General features: G+C 53.4%; 7 protein-coding genes across 7 annotated transcripts; 4 read left to right on the forward strand and 3 right to left on the reverse strand.

Annotated features, from left to right (window-relative positions):
• Positions 1-518: 518 nt before the first annotated feature.
• On the forward strand, positions 519-2,628 carry MRS44_012280 (uncharacterized protein; the record flags this gene model as incomplete). Its single annotated transcript, XM_046276187.2, has 3 exons — positions 519-581; positions 654-1,434; positions 1,484-2,628. The coding sequence occupies 3 exons, from the start codon at positions 519-521 to the stop codon at positions 2,626-2,628; spliced, it is 1,989 nt and encodes a 662-aa protein (XP_046133269.1).
• A 1,226-nt stretch (positions 2,629-3,854) lies between these two features.
• Positions 3,855-4,915, forward strand: MRS44_012281 (uncharacterized protein; the record flags this gene model as incomplete). The annotated part of the gene is made up of 2 exons (XM_046269532.2): positions 3,855-4,074; positions 4,131-4,915. 2 exons carry the CDS (start codon positions 3,855-3,857, stop codon positions 4,913-4,915), a joined length of 1,005 nt encoding a protein of 334 aa, XP_046133268.1.
• Positions 4,916-5,278: 363 nt separating this feature from the next.
• Positions 5,279-6,036, reverse strand: MRS44_012282 (uncharacterized protein; the record flags this gene model as incomplete). Its single annotated transcript, XM_046276186.2, has 3 exons — positions 5,279-5,857; positions 5,918-5,952; positions 6,003-6,036. The coding sequence occupies 3 exons, from the start codon at positions 6,034-6,036 to the stop codon at positions 5,279-5,281; spliced, it is 648 nt and encodes a 215-aa protein (XP_046133267.1).
• Positions 6,037-7,063: 1,027 nt separating this feature from the next.
• MRS44_012283 (uncharacterized protein) lies at positions 7,064-8,187 on the reverse strand (the record flags this gene model as incomplete). The annotated part of the gene is made up of 3 exons (XM_046269531.2): positions 7,064-7,764; positions 7,813-7,981; positions 8,029-8,187. The coding sequence occupies 3 exons, from the start codon at positions 8,185-8,187 to the stop codon at positions 7,064-7,066; spliced, it is 1,029 nt and encodes a 342-aa protein (XP_046133266.2).
• A 376-nt stretch (positions 8,188-8,563) lies between these two features.
• MRS44_012284 (uncharacterized protein) lies at positions 8,564-9,509 on the reverse strand (the record flags this gene model as incomplete). Its single annotated transcript, XM_046269530.2, has 2 exons — positions 8,564-9,145; positions 9,198-9,509. The coding sequence occupies 2 exons, from the start codon at positions 9,507-9,509 to the stop codon at positions 8,564-8,566; spliced, it is 894 nt and encodes a 297-aa protein (XP_046133265.1).
• A 709-nt stretch (positions 9,510-10,218) lies between these two features.
• On the forward strand, positions 10,219-12,526 carry MRS44_012285 (uncharacterized protein; the record flags this gene model as incomplete). Its single annotated transcript, XM_065618748.1, has 7 exons — positions 10,219-10,594; positions 10,653-10,752; positions 10,808-10,971; positions 11,019-11,389; positions 11,445-11,477; positions 11,530-11,660; positions 11,710-12,526. The coding sequence occupies 7 exons, from the start codon at positions 10,219-10,221 to the stop codon at positions 12,524-12,526; spliced, it is 1,992 nt and encodes a 663-aa protein (XP_065474820.1).
• Positions 12,527-13,990: 1,464 nt separating this feature from the next.
• MRS44_012286 (uncharacterized protein) lies at positions 13,991-16,065 on the forward strand (the record flags this gene model as incomplete). Its single annotated transcript, XM_046269528.2, has 10 exons — positions 13,991-14,114; positions 14,164-14,532; positions 14,582-14,627; positions 14,678-14,758; positions 14,809-14,844; positions 14,894-14,959; positions 15,020-15,455; positions 15,509-15,558; positions 15,611-15,782; positions 15,847-16,065. 10 exons carry the CDS (start codon positions 13,991-13,993, stop codon positions 16,063-16,065), a joined length of 1,599 nt encoding a protein of 532 aa, XP_046133263.1.
• Positions 16,066-18,529: the final 2,464 nt, after the last annotated feature.

Consider the following 18,529-nt stretch of genomic DNA (forward strand, 5'->3'; position numbering starts at 1 on the left):
AGGAGCGATGCCTAGCAGAGCCTAGTCCAAGAGCCTGTTACGTTGTCCAGAAGTTCCATTGAGAAGCCAGACGTTGGTTGGAGCGTCGGATGGCGGGGCTCGTCATGGACGACTCGCTTGGTGATGGCCACCTAGGCTGCTAGACCGGTGAAGGCGGGGACCCATGATGCCCTGAACGACAGTGGACGTACGCTGTAGCTCGTCGCCTCAACGTGGTACAGAACAGGGCCGACAACGGCCAGCACAGGCGGGACGTGGCAACCAGCCAATCGCTGATTCGCGGGCGGAGGCAGCCCCAGCACGTCACCTACCCCAGGGTCAGCCACTTCCCTCAGGAGGCATGAGGCGAGGGGATTTCCATAGATCCATTGCGACAACTTGACACATCTTGCCTGAGGCGCGACAACCAACCACCTTGACCTTCCGACTTCAAGGTATCGTCCGTCCGGCCACCCAGTTTGCCTCGATCAGGTCTCTTGCAATACCTTGCAACTGGACCACGAGCGACAACCCAAACCATGGCCGAAGCACAAGTCTTGCCCCAGAGGCAAGCTGGCCAAGGGGAGCAGCAGCAAGGAGGTGTAAGTCGTCGCAAACAGAGGTCAAGAGACCTCGACCATGGATAACAAGCTAATCGCGATCGTTCCACGCAGGGATTCAATTTCAACAAGCTCCTCCTCGGCGGCGCCATCTACTTTGGCTTCAACATGGCTCTCAACTACGCCACCAAGAAGGATCAGCGAGCCGTCGCCATCAACCACCCCGAGACGGGCGAGATCATCAAGGTCCCTGGCAACACAGAGGGCATCCCTCCGTTTGAGCTTCGCCCCAAGGAGCTCAACGAGGGCGCCACGTATCGTGCGTTCCCCAAGAACGTTGCGCCCATCTGGCCTCAGGACAGCCACGTCGACATCGTCGTGACCCTGTCGCAGTCGTTCAACCCCATCCCCATCTCCGAGACCGCCGACGAGTATGTCGTCTTGCAGGAGAAGGATTTCCATCTCAGCAACAAGTCTGATAAGCGAACCGTTGAGACGACGTTTACCGTCCCCCCTGCTGTCCAGCACAATGGCACCCTCTGGGGCCACTTCTACGTCGGTCTCACCGGAAGCAACCTGGACCCCAAGCAACCTGGATTTGATACTGCCAAGGCCTATCACTTTACATGGCCTTTGACCCAGTACCTCCCCAAGAAGAAGGTTGCAAAGACGCGAAACTTGCTTGAGGATCTTCCGGCTCCTGTTGAGGAGTTGACCGAGGAGGAAAAGGCAACGGGTCCTGTCATCGCCAACTACTACCATCCCAATGCAACCTTCTCCTTCGTCTCTGACCTGGGCGTCAAGGAATTTGGCGTGATGGGTCCTCAAATCCGACAATACATGCGCCTAGAGGCCACTGGTGCCCGAGACGGATCGGGCCAGAACGGCTGGTATTGTACGTGATATCCCTACGCCGTCTGCTGACCTGAAGACTAACATGATAGATCCCGTTCTGTTCATCAACAACTTTTGGCAACTCACAAACCAGATGACTCTTCTCAACGACACAGTTAAGGAACTTCCCCTGCGTATTGACCTTGGCAACCTGGCCGGTTGGCAGTTCCAGCTAATGGCCACTCTCGAGGCCAACTCCAAGGAGTCTGCCCGACAGGCTGCTTTCGGAGCCTCTCTCCCTGGCGGTGGCGACGGTACCGAGATTGAGATGATCAAGGAGGTTTTCCTTGACTCAAATCCTTACTTGCTCGGCGTCACCATCGTGGTCAGCATCCTGCACATGATTCTCGAGACCCTTGCTTTCGGATCTGATATTGCCCACTACCGCAAGAAGAAGGACAATGTCGGTATCTCGGTTCGCTCCATTCTGGCCAACGTCTTCATGCAGACTGTCATCTTCCTCTATCTCCTGGACAACTCGCAAAACACCAGCTGGATGATCCTGGGTAGCCAGGTCGTCGGTATCGTCATTGAGTTCTGGAAGATTACAACCGTCGTCAACGTGCGCGTCCGTCCCGGCGCACCCGGATCATTCCTCCCCTACACGGTTACCTTTGAGGACAAGCAGAAGTTGACCGAGACTGAGGAGAAGACCAAGGAGTACGATGAGATCGCCTTCAAGTATATGTACATGGCTGGCGTTCCTCTCCTGATTGCCTACGGCATCTACTCGCTGATCTATGACTCTCACAAGTCGTGGTACTCATACATCATCACAACCCTGGTGGGATCCGTCTACGCCTACGGATTCCTGATGATGGTTCCCTCGCTGTACATCAACTACCGCCTCAAGAGCGTTGCGCACATGCCCGCCAAGGCCATGATGTACAAGTTCCTCAACACCTTTATCGACGACCTGTTTGCCTTCACCATCAAGATGCCCATCCTGCATCGCCTGGCTACCTTCCGTGACGACATCATCTTCTTCGTGTACATCTACCAACGATGGGCGTACAGGATCGACTACTCTCGTGTCAACGAGTTTGGCCAGGGTGGTGAGGATGAGGCGGAGGATGAGAAGAAGGCCAAGGATGAGGCCAAGGAGGTGTTGGCTGAGGATATCAAGAAGGTCGAGGCCAAGGTTGAGGCCAAGGCCAGTGGTGCCGATACCGGCAAGGCCAAGAAGCGCAAGTGAATATGAATGTTGGAGACTTGCTCTGGGTCAATTGGGGGTTATGGGCGGCAGTCAATGATGGGATTCTGTAATAGATGACACTTGTTAGTTCCATGTTGATAGGAGTGCCCAGGAGCATTGGATGTTGGGTTTATATGACTGACCCTCTCCATGTGTTGTATAAATACTATGTATTTGCATCATATACAAAATTCTGTCTTTAAGTCGTCAATATTTGCACTCCAATTCTTCATACAATTCACCTTCTCTCTTGTCTCTTCTCGTAACTCTCCGGAACAGTCGAATTAACGATTGACCGTTCGAGCTAGGTAGCTCCCCGGCCCGCCCTCACAGCCCGTTTGGATCCACCGGCAGCGTCATGGCGGAGTCGCTACAGGGGGATTCTCAGGGACGCGACAAGCATTACGGGCCCTCCAACGAGAGTCAGGGGAGCCACAAAACATGAGTGAAACCGAGCCACAGTCGGTCAGTTCCCATTCCGTCATACTGCGGAGGAGCTCGATGTTGGATCAACAGTTGGAAACAAGTGGTCACGTTGTCGTCTGGACCCTTCAGAGGCAGATCTCACTCCTGTCATCCTCCCGCCAAGGTCCACCGTTGGATCTCCCCCTAGACCCCAAGGCAAAACATCCCTCCTCTCCCGAGCAACCCAGTAACATTCTTTTGCACAGCCTCACCGGGGCCGACGCCATCTCTCACGATACTCTCCAGGGACACTCTGACGGCGGACGGGACCCCTGCCGCTGACCCTCAAGGACACCACATCCCATCTCCATATCTGGCTTCGGCAAAAACCTACGCTCCGCTACCTGCGATTTCGTATGCCCGCCCCACGTCGCTGCCAGGTACTCAGCCTCATGCCTTGGTTCACGTATTAAACAGCTCTGTCCTCTCTCGTCTGCTCCAAGCTCCCGCCCTTTCGAACCGGAGACCGGTTCGAGCCGACGACGCCCATGTGCGGTCCCCAGTCGCTTCTGTTCCTCGCCCCGCGACGACGACGGTGATTTGAGTAGAGGTTGGAGTCTTTGATCTTGCTCCCTCCGGCTACACCTACGGCCGACGACAACTACCTACCTACTCTTCAAAGGTCCCGGGCTTCCTTCAGCTCCGACACATCACACGCGACCCCGCCTCCGCTCCCGGCCATTGGGAGGACCCCGAGCCGCCGACCAGAGTCAGCCCCGGTCTCTTTCTCCCTCCGCGCAAATCCCCGGTTCCTCCGAACCATGAGCAGCCTCGACTCGGTCGGCTCACTGCTTGCGGCCATTGCGAAGCTAGTCGCCGAGGGACTGCGCATACTCAGCCTGGCCGACAAGACCCTCTGGGGCCCCGACGAGCACGAGCAGGTCCGCGCCCTGGCAAAGGTGCTCGACGAGGCCAAGAAGGACTTTCAAGAGCTGTCGCCTCTGGTCAACGGTCAGATTTACTACGAGAGCGACCGTAAACGTAAGCTCATTGTGGTTGTGACCGCTGTGAAGCTCTCTGGCTTACGTTTCTCTTAGATGAATCCATTCAGGAATTGAGAAGCTTACAGACTCGATTCAACTCGCATATAGAAAACCTAAGGTACTGGAGTCGCTCCGGCGGCAAGATCGAATCAATATGGGTACGCGAGACACACGACCTCCAGCGAAAACTACACAGAGCGCAATGCCGAGCGGCGCAACGAATATTCAACTCGGAGAAGGAAGGTTCTTCACGGTGTCTGGGCGCATTCCTCGTCCACAGGAAGCAGCGCGAATGGAGGGACAACCGGACAGTCCCGGATGAAGCAGAGTATGTGCGGAGGTACCAAGAAGAGCTGCGGCTGTGCAACACTGTCGGGTCGTTCAAGCGATTCGGCGATCGAGACATTGCGTTTGTGTGCGACTACTGCGACGGCCACATTATATGGGAGGACATTGAGAATATGCCCTCGATCCGGACGTTCCAGGAGGCCGCCGCTTCCCCCATCCTGACCTTGTCGCCGACGACAAACAACCCACACTGGCAGGCGACAGGGTTCAGCTTATCGGGCCATCAGGAGAAGCAGGTCGTGTTTGCGCCAGTTGCCATCGCCAACCATGTAGCGCCGCAACCCCGAGACTGGCTGGCCGGCCTGCTGTGCCCCTACTGCGAGGAGGACTCGACAGAACCCCAGGAGCAGTATGATGAAGAGGACGCTTACAGGCCGGATCTCGGGTACGAAGACATGGTGGCATATCAGGAGCACCTCGAGTGGCAGCACACAGTTACCGCACCGACGTCACAACAGCCGGCGACTTCGAACAACTGCCAGGTGATGTAGATTAGCAGCAAACTGGAGCGTGTGTTTTCTGTCACAGGAGATGGTACCATTCCATCCTTGTGAACGGTTTGGGTAAAAACAGTCGGGTATGGAGTTTGGAGTCAAATGGGCATGCCGAGGAACGAGTCCACATGAGCTAGGAACGAGCCCCTGGACGTCAGGTTTTGGTAGAGCTTGCTAGAGTAGGCAGGCGAAATGCTTTGAGTAAATGGTCATATCAAGTCTTGAAGGCGTAACAACCCCCATCTGTATTCCCCTTACGTGCTGATTCCCTTGGCGACATCACCATCTCGAGTACACTTGTGACGTGGCTAATTGGTAGGTATTATATAAGTACATATAGAAACAGTTCGCTTGCAATCCTCAAAAGAACCGCCAATACAGGAAGACGAGAATAATAAAGCCAAGACCGGCAAAGGGCCCGTACTGCTTCAGCATGAGCTCCCAGTTGATCCGCACGGCGGCCCGGCGATACTTCTTGCTGTCGTCGCGCAGGCGGGAGCTTATCTCTCCCATGCGCTCGAGGCTATCTCCACGGTACAGCAGGTCCTCAATGTTCTTTGTCATAACCTTTGTCACGTCGCGCAGCTCGTCATTGAGGCGGTCGAGGTTCGCCGAGGCGCGCGAGTCGGCATAGGTGGTCTTTGTCTTTGCGATGAAGGTGTCGAACTCCATAAAGGCGTAGGGTCGGAGGGAGGGGGAGTGGACCTGGGCGGCGGGGTAGGTGGTGGTGAACTCGCGGGCGAGGTCGGCGAGGTAGGTGAAGGCGAGCTTGCGCGGGTACGAGGGGGCGCAGATGGCGAGGAAGACGACGTCCGAGTCGATGAGGTAGTGGAGGGTGTGGGCGCTCGTCTCGATCGAGGCCTGCGACTCGGAGTTGCGGGTGAGCTTGCGGAGGACCTGGCGGACGTTTTGCTTGGTCTCTGCGAGGGATGCTTCGGCCTAGACGTAGGTGTGAGCGGTCGGGTCTAGTAGAGGCTCATGATGGCATGTGGTTTATACCTGTTCGTCGTCGACCGAGGCGCAGAGCATGAGGCCTGGGAGAGTTAGCCGTGTTGCGCTTCAGCTGTTGCGTGGGAGATCTAACCGTCCAGCCTCGATATTTGCGTCGAGTAAATCATGTTGAAGTGTATGTATGGAGGAATAAAGGGGGTAAAGGGTGGTTGCGACGTCGTGAAGGTGGTTTGAGTCTCTACCTATCACTACGTGTCAAGAAGCCAAGGCGAGTTGGGATGACGTCGTTAACCGGCGCAGGCAGAAAAGACAAGGCCACACCCCAAGAAAAAGAGCGTAGTAGCAATCGCTGGGGCCTAATCGCAAAGGACAGGACTTTGTTGACTTGATTTGTAGGATTCGTAGACTGTTGGAGAGTTTGGCTCGTGAGTTGAACGGCCGTGTTAAAGCTGCGAGTGGAGCTCTCTTGCATGCTGGTTTCAGGGATCAGAGTTTCTGGTTGCTGATTAGATAACGAAGCTTGGCATACGAGTTTACCTTTGAAGCATGGAAAAGCAGGTACTTGTTTACAATTTCGAGTGTAAATATAGATTCAAATTTATATATATATAAGCTCTCTGGTTATATACTCGACGGCAGCTTATTTAAAAAAAAATAGACACGCGTTGCATGTTGAGTGCTAAAACTAGAGGTTGACTTATCTCCAACCACATTCGCTCAGTTCATTCAGGTTTGTCGTAATGGTTGCTCAAAAAAATGCTTAGAACACTCTTCTAAATTTAATATTTCTTCTCTTTAATTCTTTAAGGGTTTATCTACTGAGATTCGTCCGATATCTAAAGTGTATCTAGAGAAATATTGCAATAACTACTTAGTATATTAATATTAAAGTAAAGAGATATTTGCCAAGTTATACTACTTTCTCTTCTCTTTTTCTATGTAATATCCAACCAAGAGTTAAAGAAAAAGGCCTAAGACAAATTATGACCCTAGCAGAGAGTCTCTCTAGACTATTCATTTGACTCACATGTTCAGGTTGAGAGAAACAGCTCAGCTACCTACCTATCAGTATTGCTCCAGCAGCTGGCGCCGTGGTTCGATAACCACGCTCACAGCAGCCCAGTCAGTGTGAGACACATCTACAGGGTCATTATGCATCATATTCATAATCAACTTCATATTCTTTTTTTATCGTCAAATCTCATCCTCCTCATCATCAAAGTCATCCTCTCTGCCCATCTCATACAGAATCCTTCCGCCCTCTCCAGCTCCTATATCTGTCTGCGCATCAAAATAGGGCAGTACGATACCTTCGCGGTCCTTGCGCTGCTTCTCTGTCAACCCGAGGTTGAATGTGCTCTCGGGCTCCTCTTCTCCTTCGCCCGTCTCACCGGTGTCTGTCGCTGTCGTGAACATGGGGTGGTCCGTCAGCAAGCAGACCTTGCCGAGTACGGGTGATGCTGATTCCTTAGAGACAATGATGAACTTTTCCGAGACTGTTCTTCCGCTCCTTCGGCGGAGTTCCATATGTACCACAACTCCGTTGCTTTCCTCGTTCTGGTCCTTTTCCCTCTCTCCCAGGCCGACGAGGACGCCCTCACGATCTTCATTCAGACCCCATTCTGGTTCCTGGATACTGCGGTTCCGAGCCTTTTGCCGCTCAATCTCTTGATAAAGACTCGAAAGCCTCAGAATGGCCGTTGCTAGGTGGCACAATACTGTGAACGGATGGGGTTCGTACTCGCTGAATGACCTAGGCAACACAATGGGCACGTCGTCGTGGTACGTAGCAACGATGGATACCGCAGGGGTGATGATGCTAGACAAAAAGCTTGCGAGAGACTGAGGAGCAGCGGCTGCCAGTGCATTAAGAGAATCGATGATCACGACAGCTCCTAGAAAAATGTTAGACAGAATGATCGCACGTCTTGGTTCTTACTTACTCTGTGTAGGCTTTCCCTTGTCAACCAGCGGGTTGAACGCAGGGTAGTGAGCCACCAGCTCCTTGCGAACAGACTGAAGATCCCGTCCTGCAGCTTTGATAAAGATGTCTGCATTCTGGGGCTTCTTGAGTGTCGTCAACGACAAAAATATCACTTGTGTCTTTGCGATCTGCGGCTCTTAGTCACAGGTATCCCACTTCCACAAACAAAACTCACTTTGGCGCGAGATACAAACTCGTTCAGAATGGGTCGCGCGGGCTGCTCAAGGTTATCGATGACGAGAGTAAGGGGACTCGCGCCATCGCGGAGGTTGAGCAGCTTCTGCAACAGCAGCAAGCTGTGTGATCGGGCGTGGGTGTTTGAGGTCGGTGCCATGCTTCAGGTTAGGCGCGGGGCACAGGGCTACCGCGGGGGGGTGGACAAGCAGTGTTGAAGGGCGAGGTACTACAAGTTGAGGAGTCGATGGAATTTTTGAATGGTTTAATCGTATTGTCACAATCGGCCTAGTCGTGTGAAAGTGTCAAGAAACTCAGCTCGTAGAGCAAGACTGAGGTTTGTGTTGTGGTGGATGCCTTTAAAAATCAGTGGGTCTGTGTTCCAACCACAAATGTTTCTCTCCGTCACCGAGATGCTTAGAGCCAGGACAAGAGGGCGTATGCAATAGCTGCCCGGTAGATGAGGTGTTGGCAATTATAATATTACTTCGCCCGGTGATCTCAAGTCTTTCCTTTTGTGCCGTGGCTCCTTTTCCTCAGGCAAGCTCGTCCTCTGTAGTCTCGCCGTCAACGTCCATTCTCGAGCCTTTTAGCTGCCCAATCTTAGCAGCCTTTTGTTCCTTGTCCTTGCCATTTTCCACCTGTAACTCGTCGATCCCATTCTCGTTGCTGGCACCGTTGCGTTGATCTAACGCGGCATCCTCCATCTTGGTGTCCACACTGTTGTCATCTCCGTTCTCTACCGCATCTATAGTAGCATCGCTATCATGTCCCGAGACAGCAGTCCCTCGGCGTGTCTTTAGCTCCGGTGGCAGATCAACCTCCCAGTCGTTGATGAACTTGTTGTCGAGGTACTCGTCGTAATCACCCGCCTTGCGCCGCTCATGGGCTGCCCATGCCTGCGCCAACCACTCGGGGTCATGCCGCCCCTGCGCGATGTGCTCTGTGTACGCGGCGCAGTCGTATCGGAAGCTGTCGTCATTCATGAGCGACGCAAGGTCGGGGCAGGCCTCTGCGCCGGAACCGAGAATGTGCTGAGAGTCGGGGAACAGGGCGAGAATTTCTGCCTTTTCTTCTTGGTCGAGTACATCCCAAGCCATTGGATTTGACAAAATGCTCTGCACCAGTCAGTAAATCATCTTTGCGAAGGAGTGAGGTGAGACGCCTTACTCGGAGATCGGCCGAGGCGAGAGGTGACTTGGGGTCAGTCAGAATGTTGTCAGCGTCCCATTTTGATTTTCTGGGAGTTTTCCTGACGACAACCCTTTTCTTCCCATTCTTTTTCCGTGAGGTTGTTGTCGCAGGCTCTTCTGATTTGGGGGTTGGTGTTGGCGAGCTATCGCGTTGACCAGATTTACTGGCAGTATCGTCGAGTTCCAGCTTGCGTATAGACGATAGAGGAGATGAAGACGGCGGTTCATTCTTAGAGGGAGTTCGTGCGCCCGCGCTGGCTACTGTCGTCGCGTCGTCTGTTTCCTCCATCTTGTATGTTGATGTTGAGATGAATGGGGTGACGATTGGGGTGAGATGTTGTTCTGCCAGACAAAACACGATGTCGTCACTTGTCAAGCATCATCCTGAAACAAGTGACATGCAGCTCGGGGATTAAAAGTACTCAAGCCGCTAGTTGATGCAGGCGATGAAAGATGCGTGTTTGATTGTTGTTTTCGCATTTGGACCAGCCCAAGATTGCATCGTCAAAGTACAGGGTAAACGGGCACCTCAACTCGGGTTCCTGCAGCTAACATGGAAGCTGACAAAGCGAGTGCTTGCCAAGCTGCAACCTTGAGGATTATCATGAAGTTTCCTTCTCCTTTTATAAATCATCGCGAAACAAAAACAATTGCCTCTATCAATCACTCTGCCATCAAGCTTCACTCTGCTCCGTTGTCGGCAATCATCATGACTATCCCCCAAACACTTTGGGGTCTTTCACTTGCAACACACCCCGGACCATGATCGTCACCCCTCACCAACCCTCCATCATCGGTCGCTCTCATGCAGCTCTAGCAGCATCCCCCGCTCGTTGGACGATGCGTTTTCCGTCGGATGCATACTCTCATGATTTCGGGCCATGATTACCGCGAACCGCAAGGGTAGCAATGACAGATATATGCCTCTCTTCTTCCCGCATGTTGCAGACATTCCTGTCAACCACCATCGATGAACTACGGACGATTGATTGCACAACATGGCTTCTAACAAAGGACTTTGTCTTGGCTACAATGGCATTCACCCCTTTGCCAAAGTTGACATCAAAGATCGTGCTTCTGTCCAGGAACTTCTTCGCACGCTTCTCGATCCTCTCGAACCCTTCTTTTCGCCCCAGAAGGCTCGCGTCAAATGCCCTGGTGCAACGGCAGTCCGCTTCGACCAAACCGCCTCCGAAGTTGAGGGTATCTGCCGCCCACTCTGGGGTCTAGCTGCCCTACTTGCTGGCGGAGGTGAATACCAGGGCAAGGAATGGTGGTTTGAAGGCATCAAGTCTGGCACAGACCCAGAGAACCCCGAGTATTGGGGATACCCGCGAGATAATGACCAAAGAATGGTAGAGATGTGCCCTCTGGGTAAGCCACTCCCGAAATTTGATAGCATCATGGATTCGAGACTCACCAAATGTTCCAGGTTGGGCTCTTGCTGCTGTGCCGGAGATCTGGACTAGCATGTCTGACAAGGAGAAGGAGAACATCGAGAATTGGCTGGGAAACTCGATTAACGAGAAGAAGTTGGTCGCCAACCCGGATAAGCAACGCAGCACCTTAGCTGACATCCTTTACTAGCATGCCCAACACCAACTGGCTCTGGTTCCGCGTCTTTGCCAACCTGGGACTGAAGAAGAATGGTGGAAAATTTTCTCAAGAGAGACTTGACAGCGACATTGCACACCTCGATACCTTTTACCGCGGAGGTGGCTGGTCGAATGATGGGCCAGAAGGCATCCACCGTAAGCTGCAGTCCTATTCGAACTGAGGTCTTGTCTAACACCAACAGAAATGGACTACTACTCGTCCAGTTTTGCCATCCAACTTCTGCAACTTCTATACGCCAAACTGGCGGGAGAAGAGGATCCGAAGCGAGCTGAAGAGTTCAAGAAACGAGCGCAGATGGTCGCATTGGATCTCATCCACTACTTCGACGATGAAGGTCGAGCCATCCCCTATGGCCGAAGCGTGGGTTACCGTTTTGCCATGGTTTCCTTCTGGGGAGCTCTGGCCCATGCCGATGTTGAGCTCCCTGCACCATTGACCTGGGGAATGGTCAAGGGGGTGGTTCTTCGTCACCTGCGCTGGTGGCAGACCCAGCACGAGATGTGGACATCGAGCGGAACGCTGTCGATTGGGTATTCGTACCCAAACATGTATGTGAGTATTATCGCTTCCTGATCGTTCGTAGGGAATAGGAGCTGACAAGTATCAGATGGCGGAAAATTACAACAGCCCAGGAAGCCCGGTAAAGATTCCTTCAAAAGCAATACTGGTGCGTTGCTAATGTTCGGGCGTAGTACTGGGCATGCTTGGCATTTATGTGCCTGGCTGTCCCAGCGGACCACCCTTTTTGGACCTCGGAGGAAGAGCTAGCTAGCAGTGTCATCCCTCGAGTCAAGGCTCTGAACCAACCAGGACATATCATGAGGTGCCGATCATTATTTACCGCTTCATAAAGCTACGCTAACATTTTTAAGCTATCTCGGAGGGCACTGCATGCTCCTGTCTTCGGGCCAGGCGTGCAGCTACCCCATGAAAGGGACCCATGCTAAATACGGAGGATTTGCTTACAGTAGCGCCTATGGTTACTCTGTACCCCCTGGTCTGTTCTCACTTGAGCAGTATGCCCTGGCATCGCAGCTTGGACTGTCGGATGATGGGGGCGAGTACTGGAAAACTCGAAGGCTCTGTGAGTATGCAGGCATTGAAGACCGTGAAGGCACGCCTGTTCTCGTCTCAGTCTGGAAGCCATTCCCAGATGTCAAGATCCGAACCACCCTCATCCCACCAGAGGAGAGCACACCCAACTGGCACCTTCGGGTTCACCACATTGATAGCGGCCGAGAAGTCATGACTGCGGATGGATCATTTGCTATCTGCAATGCAAATGCGACCAACGGGCGATATCTAGACCCTTACGACGAGGAGAAGCACGAAGGCACGTCGCCCAAGATCATTGGCAACTACGACCTAAACACCCCGGATGGCTGGGCGAGTGGCAATATGGGGGCATTTGCAGTGTCGAAAGGTGCTGTAGGCATCAAAGCTCTGGAGTCGAAGGAAGGCCGTCAGGCCATGCTGGTCAACGCGGATCCGAACTCAAACCTGATTGAGAGTCGAAGCACAATCCCTACCCTCCAGCACACGATAAAGGCGGGAGAGTCGGTGTGGTATGTCACGGCCATCTACGCAAAGCCCTCGGGCGTCGGTGTGGGCAAGGAGAGCTATCTTGATGGATGGGCCAAGCCTCCAAGCCTTCCTGAATGGCTTGAGAAGGAGATGGAGGGCTCGTGAAGCAAGCGTGGTACCCCAACTGCGACTCACTCAAGAAGATGGGCTCGAGTGGACGGGATTGAATTGGATGCGCCGGATACTGAATGTTCCATCAATGAGCTGCTTGAATCGACCTCCCCTCATTCCAAGCCCTGGCTCCCCGCCTTCAGACATTGACTCTGCTCTCTGTGTTTTGCGGGGATGGCTTCGCCTTGACGGCGGCACAGCCGAATCCCCGCCCTCGGTTCAACGGCCGCCTTGGCCTTTGGTCCTTGAGGCTGATCATCTCACTTCCATCTCGGGACGGGAAACCTTAAAAGAGCACTCCGCATTTCGTCTGACTTCCCCGGACTCTTGATCCATGCACGGAGAGACAAAAGTCCACGTATCAGAGTGAGGCAAGCTGCTCATGATCCGCGCCGCACTACCCCCAACACTTGGTGAAGCCAAGAGGCACGCTTGATCAGAGTCAATAACCCCCGATGAGGACCTCTTGGTGGAGAATCTCTCCGCATCCCCAGTCTCCACACGGCAATGAGTCCCCCGCATGATGGATCACAATGACAACGATGGCGGCCGCGATGGTCATGTCAGGCTAAACACAGCCAATATTCGATGCCCCCAAAGTTTTGGCTCGGGGTCCGTTGAGCGCCATCTGGGTATCTTGCAGCGCCGGGGGTACGTCGTTGGACTTGAGAGGCGCATCTGCTTTAGATGGCAGACGCAAGTCTATTCGTGGAGGTTTTTGATCCGTCTCTAAACGTCCAAGTTAATGGCACAAGCCCTTGCATTGGCAGACGCGTTCTGGAGCTTGGCCATGCGCCGAAACGGGAGCTTCTTTGGAAACAAAGCCATTTTCAGAGCCATGTCACAGTAGGCCCGAAATCCCAACGCACCAGTTCCTGCAAGCGAGAGCCAATCAATCGCTGGTTGCCACACAGCTCAGAGGGAGCAATTCACGAGGCATTGCAACTCCATCTCGGTTCTCATGTGCCCCTCGGGTGCCTCGAGATTGCGCAGGCCCAGTTAGCTCCCAGTAGAGACTCGTCGCATCGCATACGACATGGGAGTTTCTATCTTACACCAATAAGGCGGATCCTTGGAGTTGGGGGTGAGAGTCTGGTGATGCAACCCCAGATGGTGCTCTTGCTGCGACGACACTTGGGTTTCGGGATGATTGCCCTTGGGGGTTTCAATGGCACTGGCCCTCCGATGATTTAATATCTTGCGAGATCCGCTCCCACCCCTTTTTGAGATATCTATCAGCAACCACTCCGCGTCTTTTAGCGAGTCCTGCCCAATCTCTAGCCTGCTCCACCTGTTCATCAGGGTTTTGTTTGGTTAGACTCAGAATCCGGGGAAGAAGCTTAAATTTAAGGTCGCCCCATCTCGACTCGCCCCTCAGCGTTTCACCACAACTCGCCATATCCTCTCTTATCGAACCACCTCGCTCGATCGCTGAAGCTTCAGCTCAATACCGCAATCATGGTCGTCCGCCTTCTTCGTTCCGTCGTGCGTAACGATGCCATGAAGAGTGATCCCCCGGAGATCTACAACTGGCGCGTCTTTGCCCTCGTCGGCGCGTCTTGCTTCGGTGGCATGCTCTTCGGTAAGGAGCCATTGGGAGATGATTGCGCACGATACTGACCGAGGTAAAGGCTGGGATACTGGTGCGATTGGAGGAGTCTTGGCCATGGAGGCCACTCAGGCTCGCTATGGTTACACGCCCGCGGCCAAGGTGACGCTCGACCAGAACATCGTCTCGACTCTCCAGGCCGGATGCTTCCTCGCTTGTTTCTTCACCTCCTGGCTCACCGAGAAGTTTGGTCGACGATGGTGTCTCATCGGAACTGGCACTGTTACCACGATCGGTGTTGTCTTCCAGGCTGCTTCTACCGCTAACGGATCCTTGGCTGTCATGTATGTTGGTCGCTTTGTCGCTGGTCTGGGTGTCGGAGCCGCCTCGACTCTGGTCCCGTTGTATGTGTCTGAGTGTGCCCCGCGAGCTATTCGTGGCGGTTTAACTTGTGAGTTGCTGCTCTGGAGGGGCTTTCGAATTGGTCCTAACTGTTGCAGCCTTCTATCAGCTGTTCATCGTGACTGGTGTCATGCTTTCTTTCTGGTACGTCTTTTCGAAACTATATACATAGGTAGTGACTGACACAGCTATAGGATCAACTACGGCGCTCTTCTTCACCTCAAGGCACCCACAGTCTACGCTCTTCCCCTGGCCCTCCAAGCTCTTCCTGCTGTGTAAGGCAACATGTTCATACGCCATTGAACACAGGCTAACTGTGCAACAGTCTTTTGATCTGTGGCATGCTGCTTGCCCCTGAGAGGTATAGGACTTTGAAACAAGTTGAAAATCAATTTACTGACCTGAACTAGCCCTCGTTGGTGTGCACGCAAGGATGACTGGGAACGCGCCACTGCACTTCTTGTCAAGCTCCGAGGGTAAGTGACCTCAAATGACTTGATAAGAGAATGCAGTCACTGACCATGGCTGTTTCATAGGCTTCCCGAGGACTCCGACTACGTCCAGACCGAGATCCAGGAGATGTCTGCCCAGCTCGAGGCTGAGAGACGGCTTACTGGGGATGCCAGCGCTTCTACTCTCTGGAAGGAGATGGTCACCATTCCCGGAAACCGAAAGCGAGCTATCCTGTCCATCATGCTCATGGTCTGCCAGCAGATGACTGGTGTCAACGCTGTGAACTACTATGCTCCTCAGATCTTCCAGGCCCTTGGCATGACTGGCACGACAGTTTCTCTCTTCGCTACTGGTGTTTACGGTATCGTCAAGGTTGTGGGCTGCGCTCTGTTCCTCGTCTTTTGCGCCGATTCTCTCGGCCGACGTCGCAGTCTGCTGTGGACCAGCTGTGCTCAGGCCGTTACCATGTACATCATCGGCATTTACGGACGCGTGGAGCCCCCGGTTAAGGGACAGGACGTAAGTTTCTGGCTTTGTGTTGGAGCAACTCGCCGTGCTAATAAAGGATGCAGATCTCGGCTTTCGGATATGTCGCCATCGTCTGTATCTATCTCTGGGCCGCGTAAGTGTTTGGAAATACATGGAAGAATCAATGTGGCTAACACACATATCAGCGTCTTCCAGTTCGGTTGGGGACCCTGCTGCTGGATTCTCGTCTCTGAGATCCCGACTGCCCGTCTTCGAGCCTTGAACGTTGCCATCGGCGCAGCAACGCAGTGGCTGTTCAACTTTATCATCGCACGAACTGTTCTTACCATGCAAAAGACCATGGGTCCGGCTGGCTATGTAAGTTTTCTTGGCGATCCTGCGAAACCTTATACACGACGGATGGCTAACAGGGAGTCAACAGGGAATGTTCTTCATGTTCGGAAGCTTCGGCATCCTCATGGGTCTCTTTGTGTGGTTCTTTATCCCCGAGACCAAGGGACTCAGTCTGGAGCAGATGGACGAGCTCTTTGGCGTTGTTGAGATGACCAAGAAGCTTGATGCCGAGAATCCCGAGATGGGCCGTACCCGTACCACGAGCATCCGGGAGGAGCGAGCTGATATCAAGGAACTCAAGCAGTAAGCGCTTGGCTGAGTGAAGAGAAGACCTGGGGGATTGAATATTTGCTGGAGAGAATTGCTATCAACGTTTGGTGATGGAACGAGCCTGTTGTGCTGGATGGCAGAGTGAGATATACCGAGATACCTACCCAAGTTGATATATCTGATGTATATATCTGATGTGGAATTTGCCTTTGCCTTGTCAAATGTTTGAAACTTGGGGGTATGTGAGGAGAGACATGATAGGCCTGGACTTGACAGGCTCCCAATGCATGCATGAATCTCATGATGTGATGGATGTCAAGCTGGTGCTGGTGCTGGTGAAACGTGTGACAGGCATCTTGTACACCCTCAGCTGCAGACATGGTTGAATTTCTCAATGGCATTCGGTGCCTGTGAGAGACACTGGTGTTGCCGTTGGTAGAGATCTGTCATCTGGACAAGTTGCCAATCGATTTGATCGACAGCGCCAAGGCCAGGGTCGGACAAGCTGCAACGCAACAGCAGAAGCAGGAGCAGGGAGGGCGCGTGACACGACGGCGGCCGGCACTTGATGTAGCCCTACACATAGTGGTTACAGTTGCTTAGTTTAGTGTTGGTAGCTTATGTACCTATCTGACGCCGGGAAGTTGACAATGCCCATCGTCATCTACACCTTCAAGATCGGACCGAAGACCGACCATCGGTGAGACATGGGTGTCTGCGTGACAGGGGTTCGGTTCGGACTTGAGATGAGATTAAAAAGAGATTCTGCAACGGCGCTCATAATGGGATGGCTTGCAGATGTTATGCGCTCCCCTGTGACGTGCGTCCAACGGGCAAGGCAAGGCAGGGACTGGAGTAGCAAATAGAGAGCCGAGGACTGGGCGTCACGGATGGGATTCGAGACGGGATGAGTATGTAATTTACATATGCATCTTCTTTTCTGATTATTATTCTCTTGTTGGACGCAGCCATGAAAGGACCAAGGTTGGGCCCTTGTCTTCCACTGCCGAGAGCCCAATCAGCACTAGCCCGTTCCCCGGGGGGCGTATCTTCAGTGGAGACCGGGTCCCCCTAGGATCGGGCCCGGGGGTTCTAGGCCCTCTTGGCGGACGGCAGGCTTTTGCCTTGCACAAGTTTTCTGTGTGAGCAAAAGGGCCCCTCGTCAGTTGAATTCAATTCAGGGCTGCTGCTTCCACTGCCTTTGAAAGCCCATGTGCCGGCAGTAGTGCCGTTCGCCGAACTTAGCCCTGCACTCTCTCCCCCGTGACGTTGCAGGATCGACAGTCAACAAGAGTCCGACGCCCGACCCCTTGGGACTCAATTGGGCTCGGAGCAATTCAAAAGAGCGATGGCGGGGAGCTCTCTCAAAGAAGCAGCTATACCCGACGGTCGTCTTTGGGGTTGGTTGGTCCGTCCTCTCACCCCGGTGGCTTTTCGCAAGGCGGGCGAGTCGGCAATTGGACCGAGAAGGGCATGGTATAAGGGCATGTAAGTTTTGGATGGCGTTTCATCGTTTCATGTTTTTTTTGGGGGGCACCATCATGATTCAGGTGTCTGTCCGTCCCTTTCTCGGGCAAGCCAGGCTACTATTCCCATCACGGATCGGCTCCGTAATAGCGCGCGGGTTGTTGCGTCGAAGTTGTTCCGTCGACGGCACGATAGACCCAAGATGGAGAGAGGCTCCATGTTCCTGCAGTGCGAGCAGCCTCACCTCGTTTCGTCTCCGCCTCGCCTCGGAAAAAGGGCACAGTCTTGGGGGCGTGCGCCATGTTCGAGATCAGGGGTATCGGCCTTCTTGACTCGTCCTGGATCTCGACCGTTTATCGTCCCTCCCATCTGACGTGACAAATGTCTCTGCCCTATTACCATTTATATGGATCTGGCGTGACTTTGCCTTTCTGCTTCCCCCTCTACCTCACTATTAACCATGAAACCCACAGTCCAGCCAGCCCCGTGCTCTCTAGGTGTTGCTTTTGTGCACTTCATCCCGGCTCTCCCACTTGCCGGGTCTGAGCTTCCATCCCATCCCCTCCCCGAGACACACTCCTCTTCGAGAGACACAAGCCGTGACGGTTGCAATGTGACAGACACGGAGAAATAGTCAACGGCAAAGGGGGGAACAGAACATCTTCTCGTCGGATGGCTCGGTTGGGCTTGCTGATCCTCAACGGTGCAGAAGAAGGCAAAGCATCAAACAACATGGAGTCTTGGACACTGCCCTGGGCCCCACTGGCCGTGCGGGTGCGGGTTGAACTGTGAGCTTTCCAGTGCTCCTCTCGATGCTACCTACTACATAGTAGCACTGTAAGGTAGTCAAGGTCTTCTGTAAAGGGTGTACGTACCGTACTATCCATGCGGCCAACTTACATGGATGGTGAATCTTGCCCGATGAGCCCTTGTCGATATGGATGGGGCTGTCTTGTCTTGTCTTCCAGTGTTGGAGTAGTTGTCTCTTTCTTTGATCTCCTTCAGTTGGTCCACCCTTCCCGTTCTCCTCCGTC

This window comes from Fusarium solani, assembly GCF_023522795.1.
Source record: "Fusarium solani strain SB1 chromosome Unknown bctg00000008, whole genome shotgun sequence".
Taxonomy (NCBI): Eukaryota; Fungi; Ascomycota; class Sordariomycetes; order Hypocreales; family Nectriaceae; genus Fusarium; species Fusarium solani.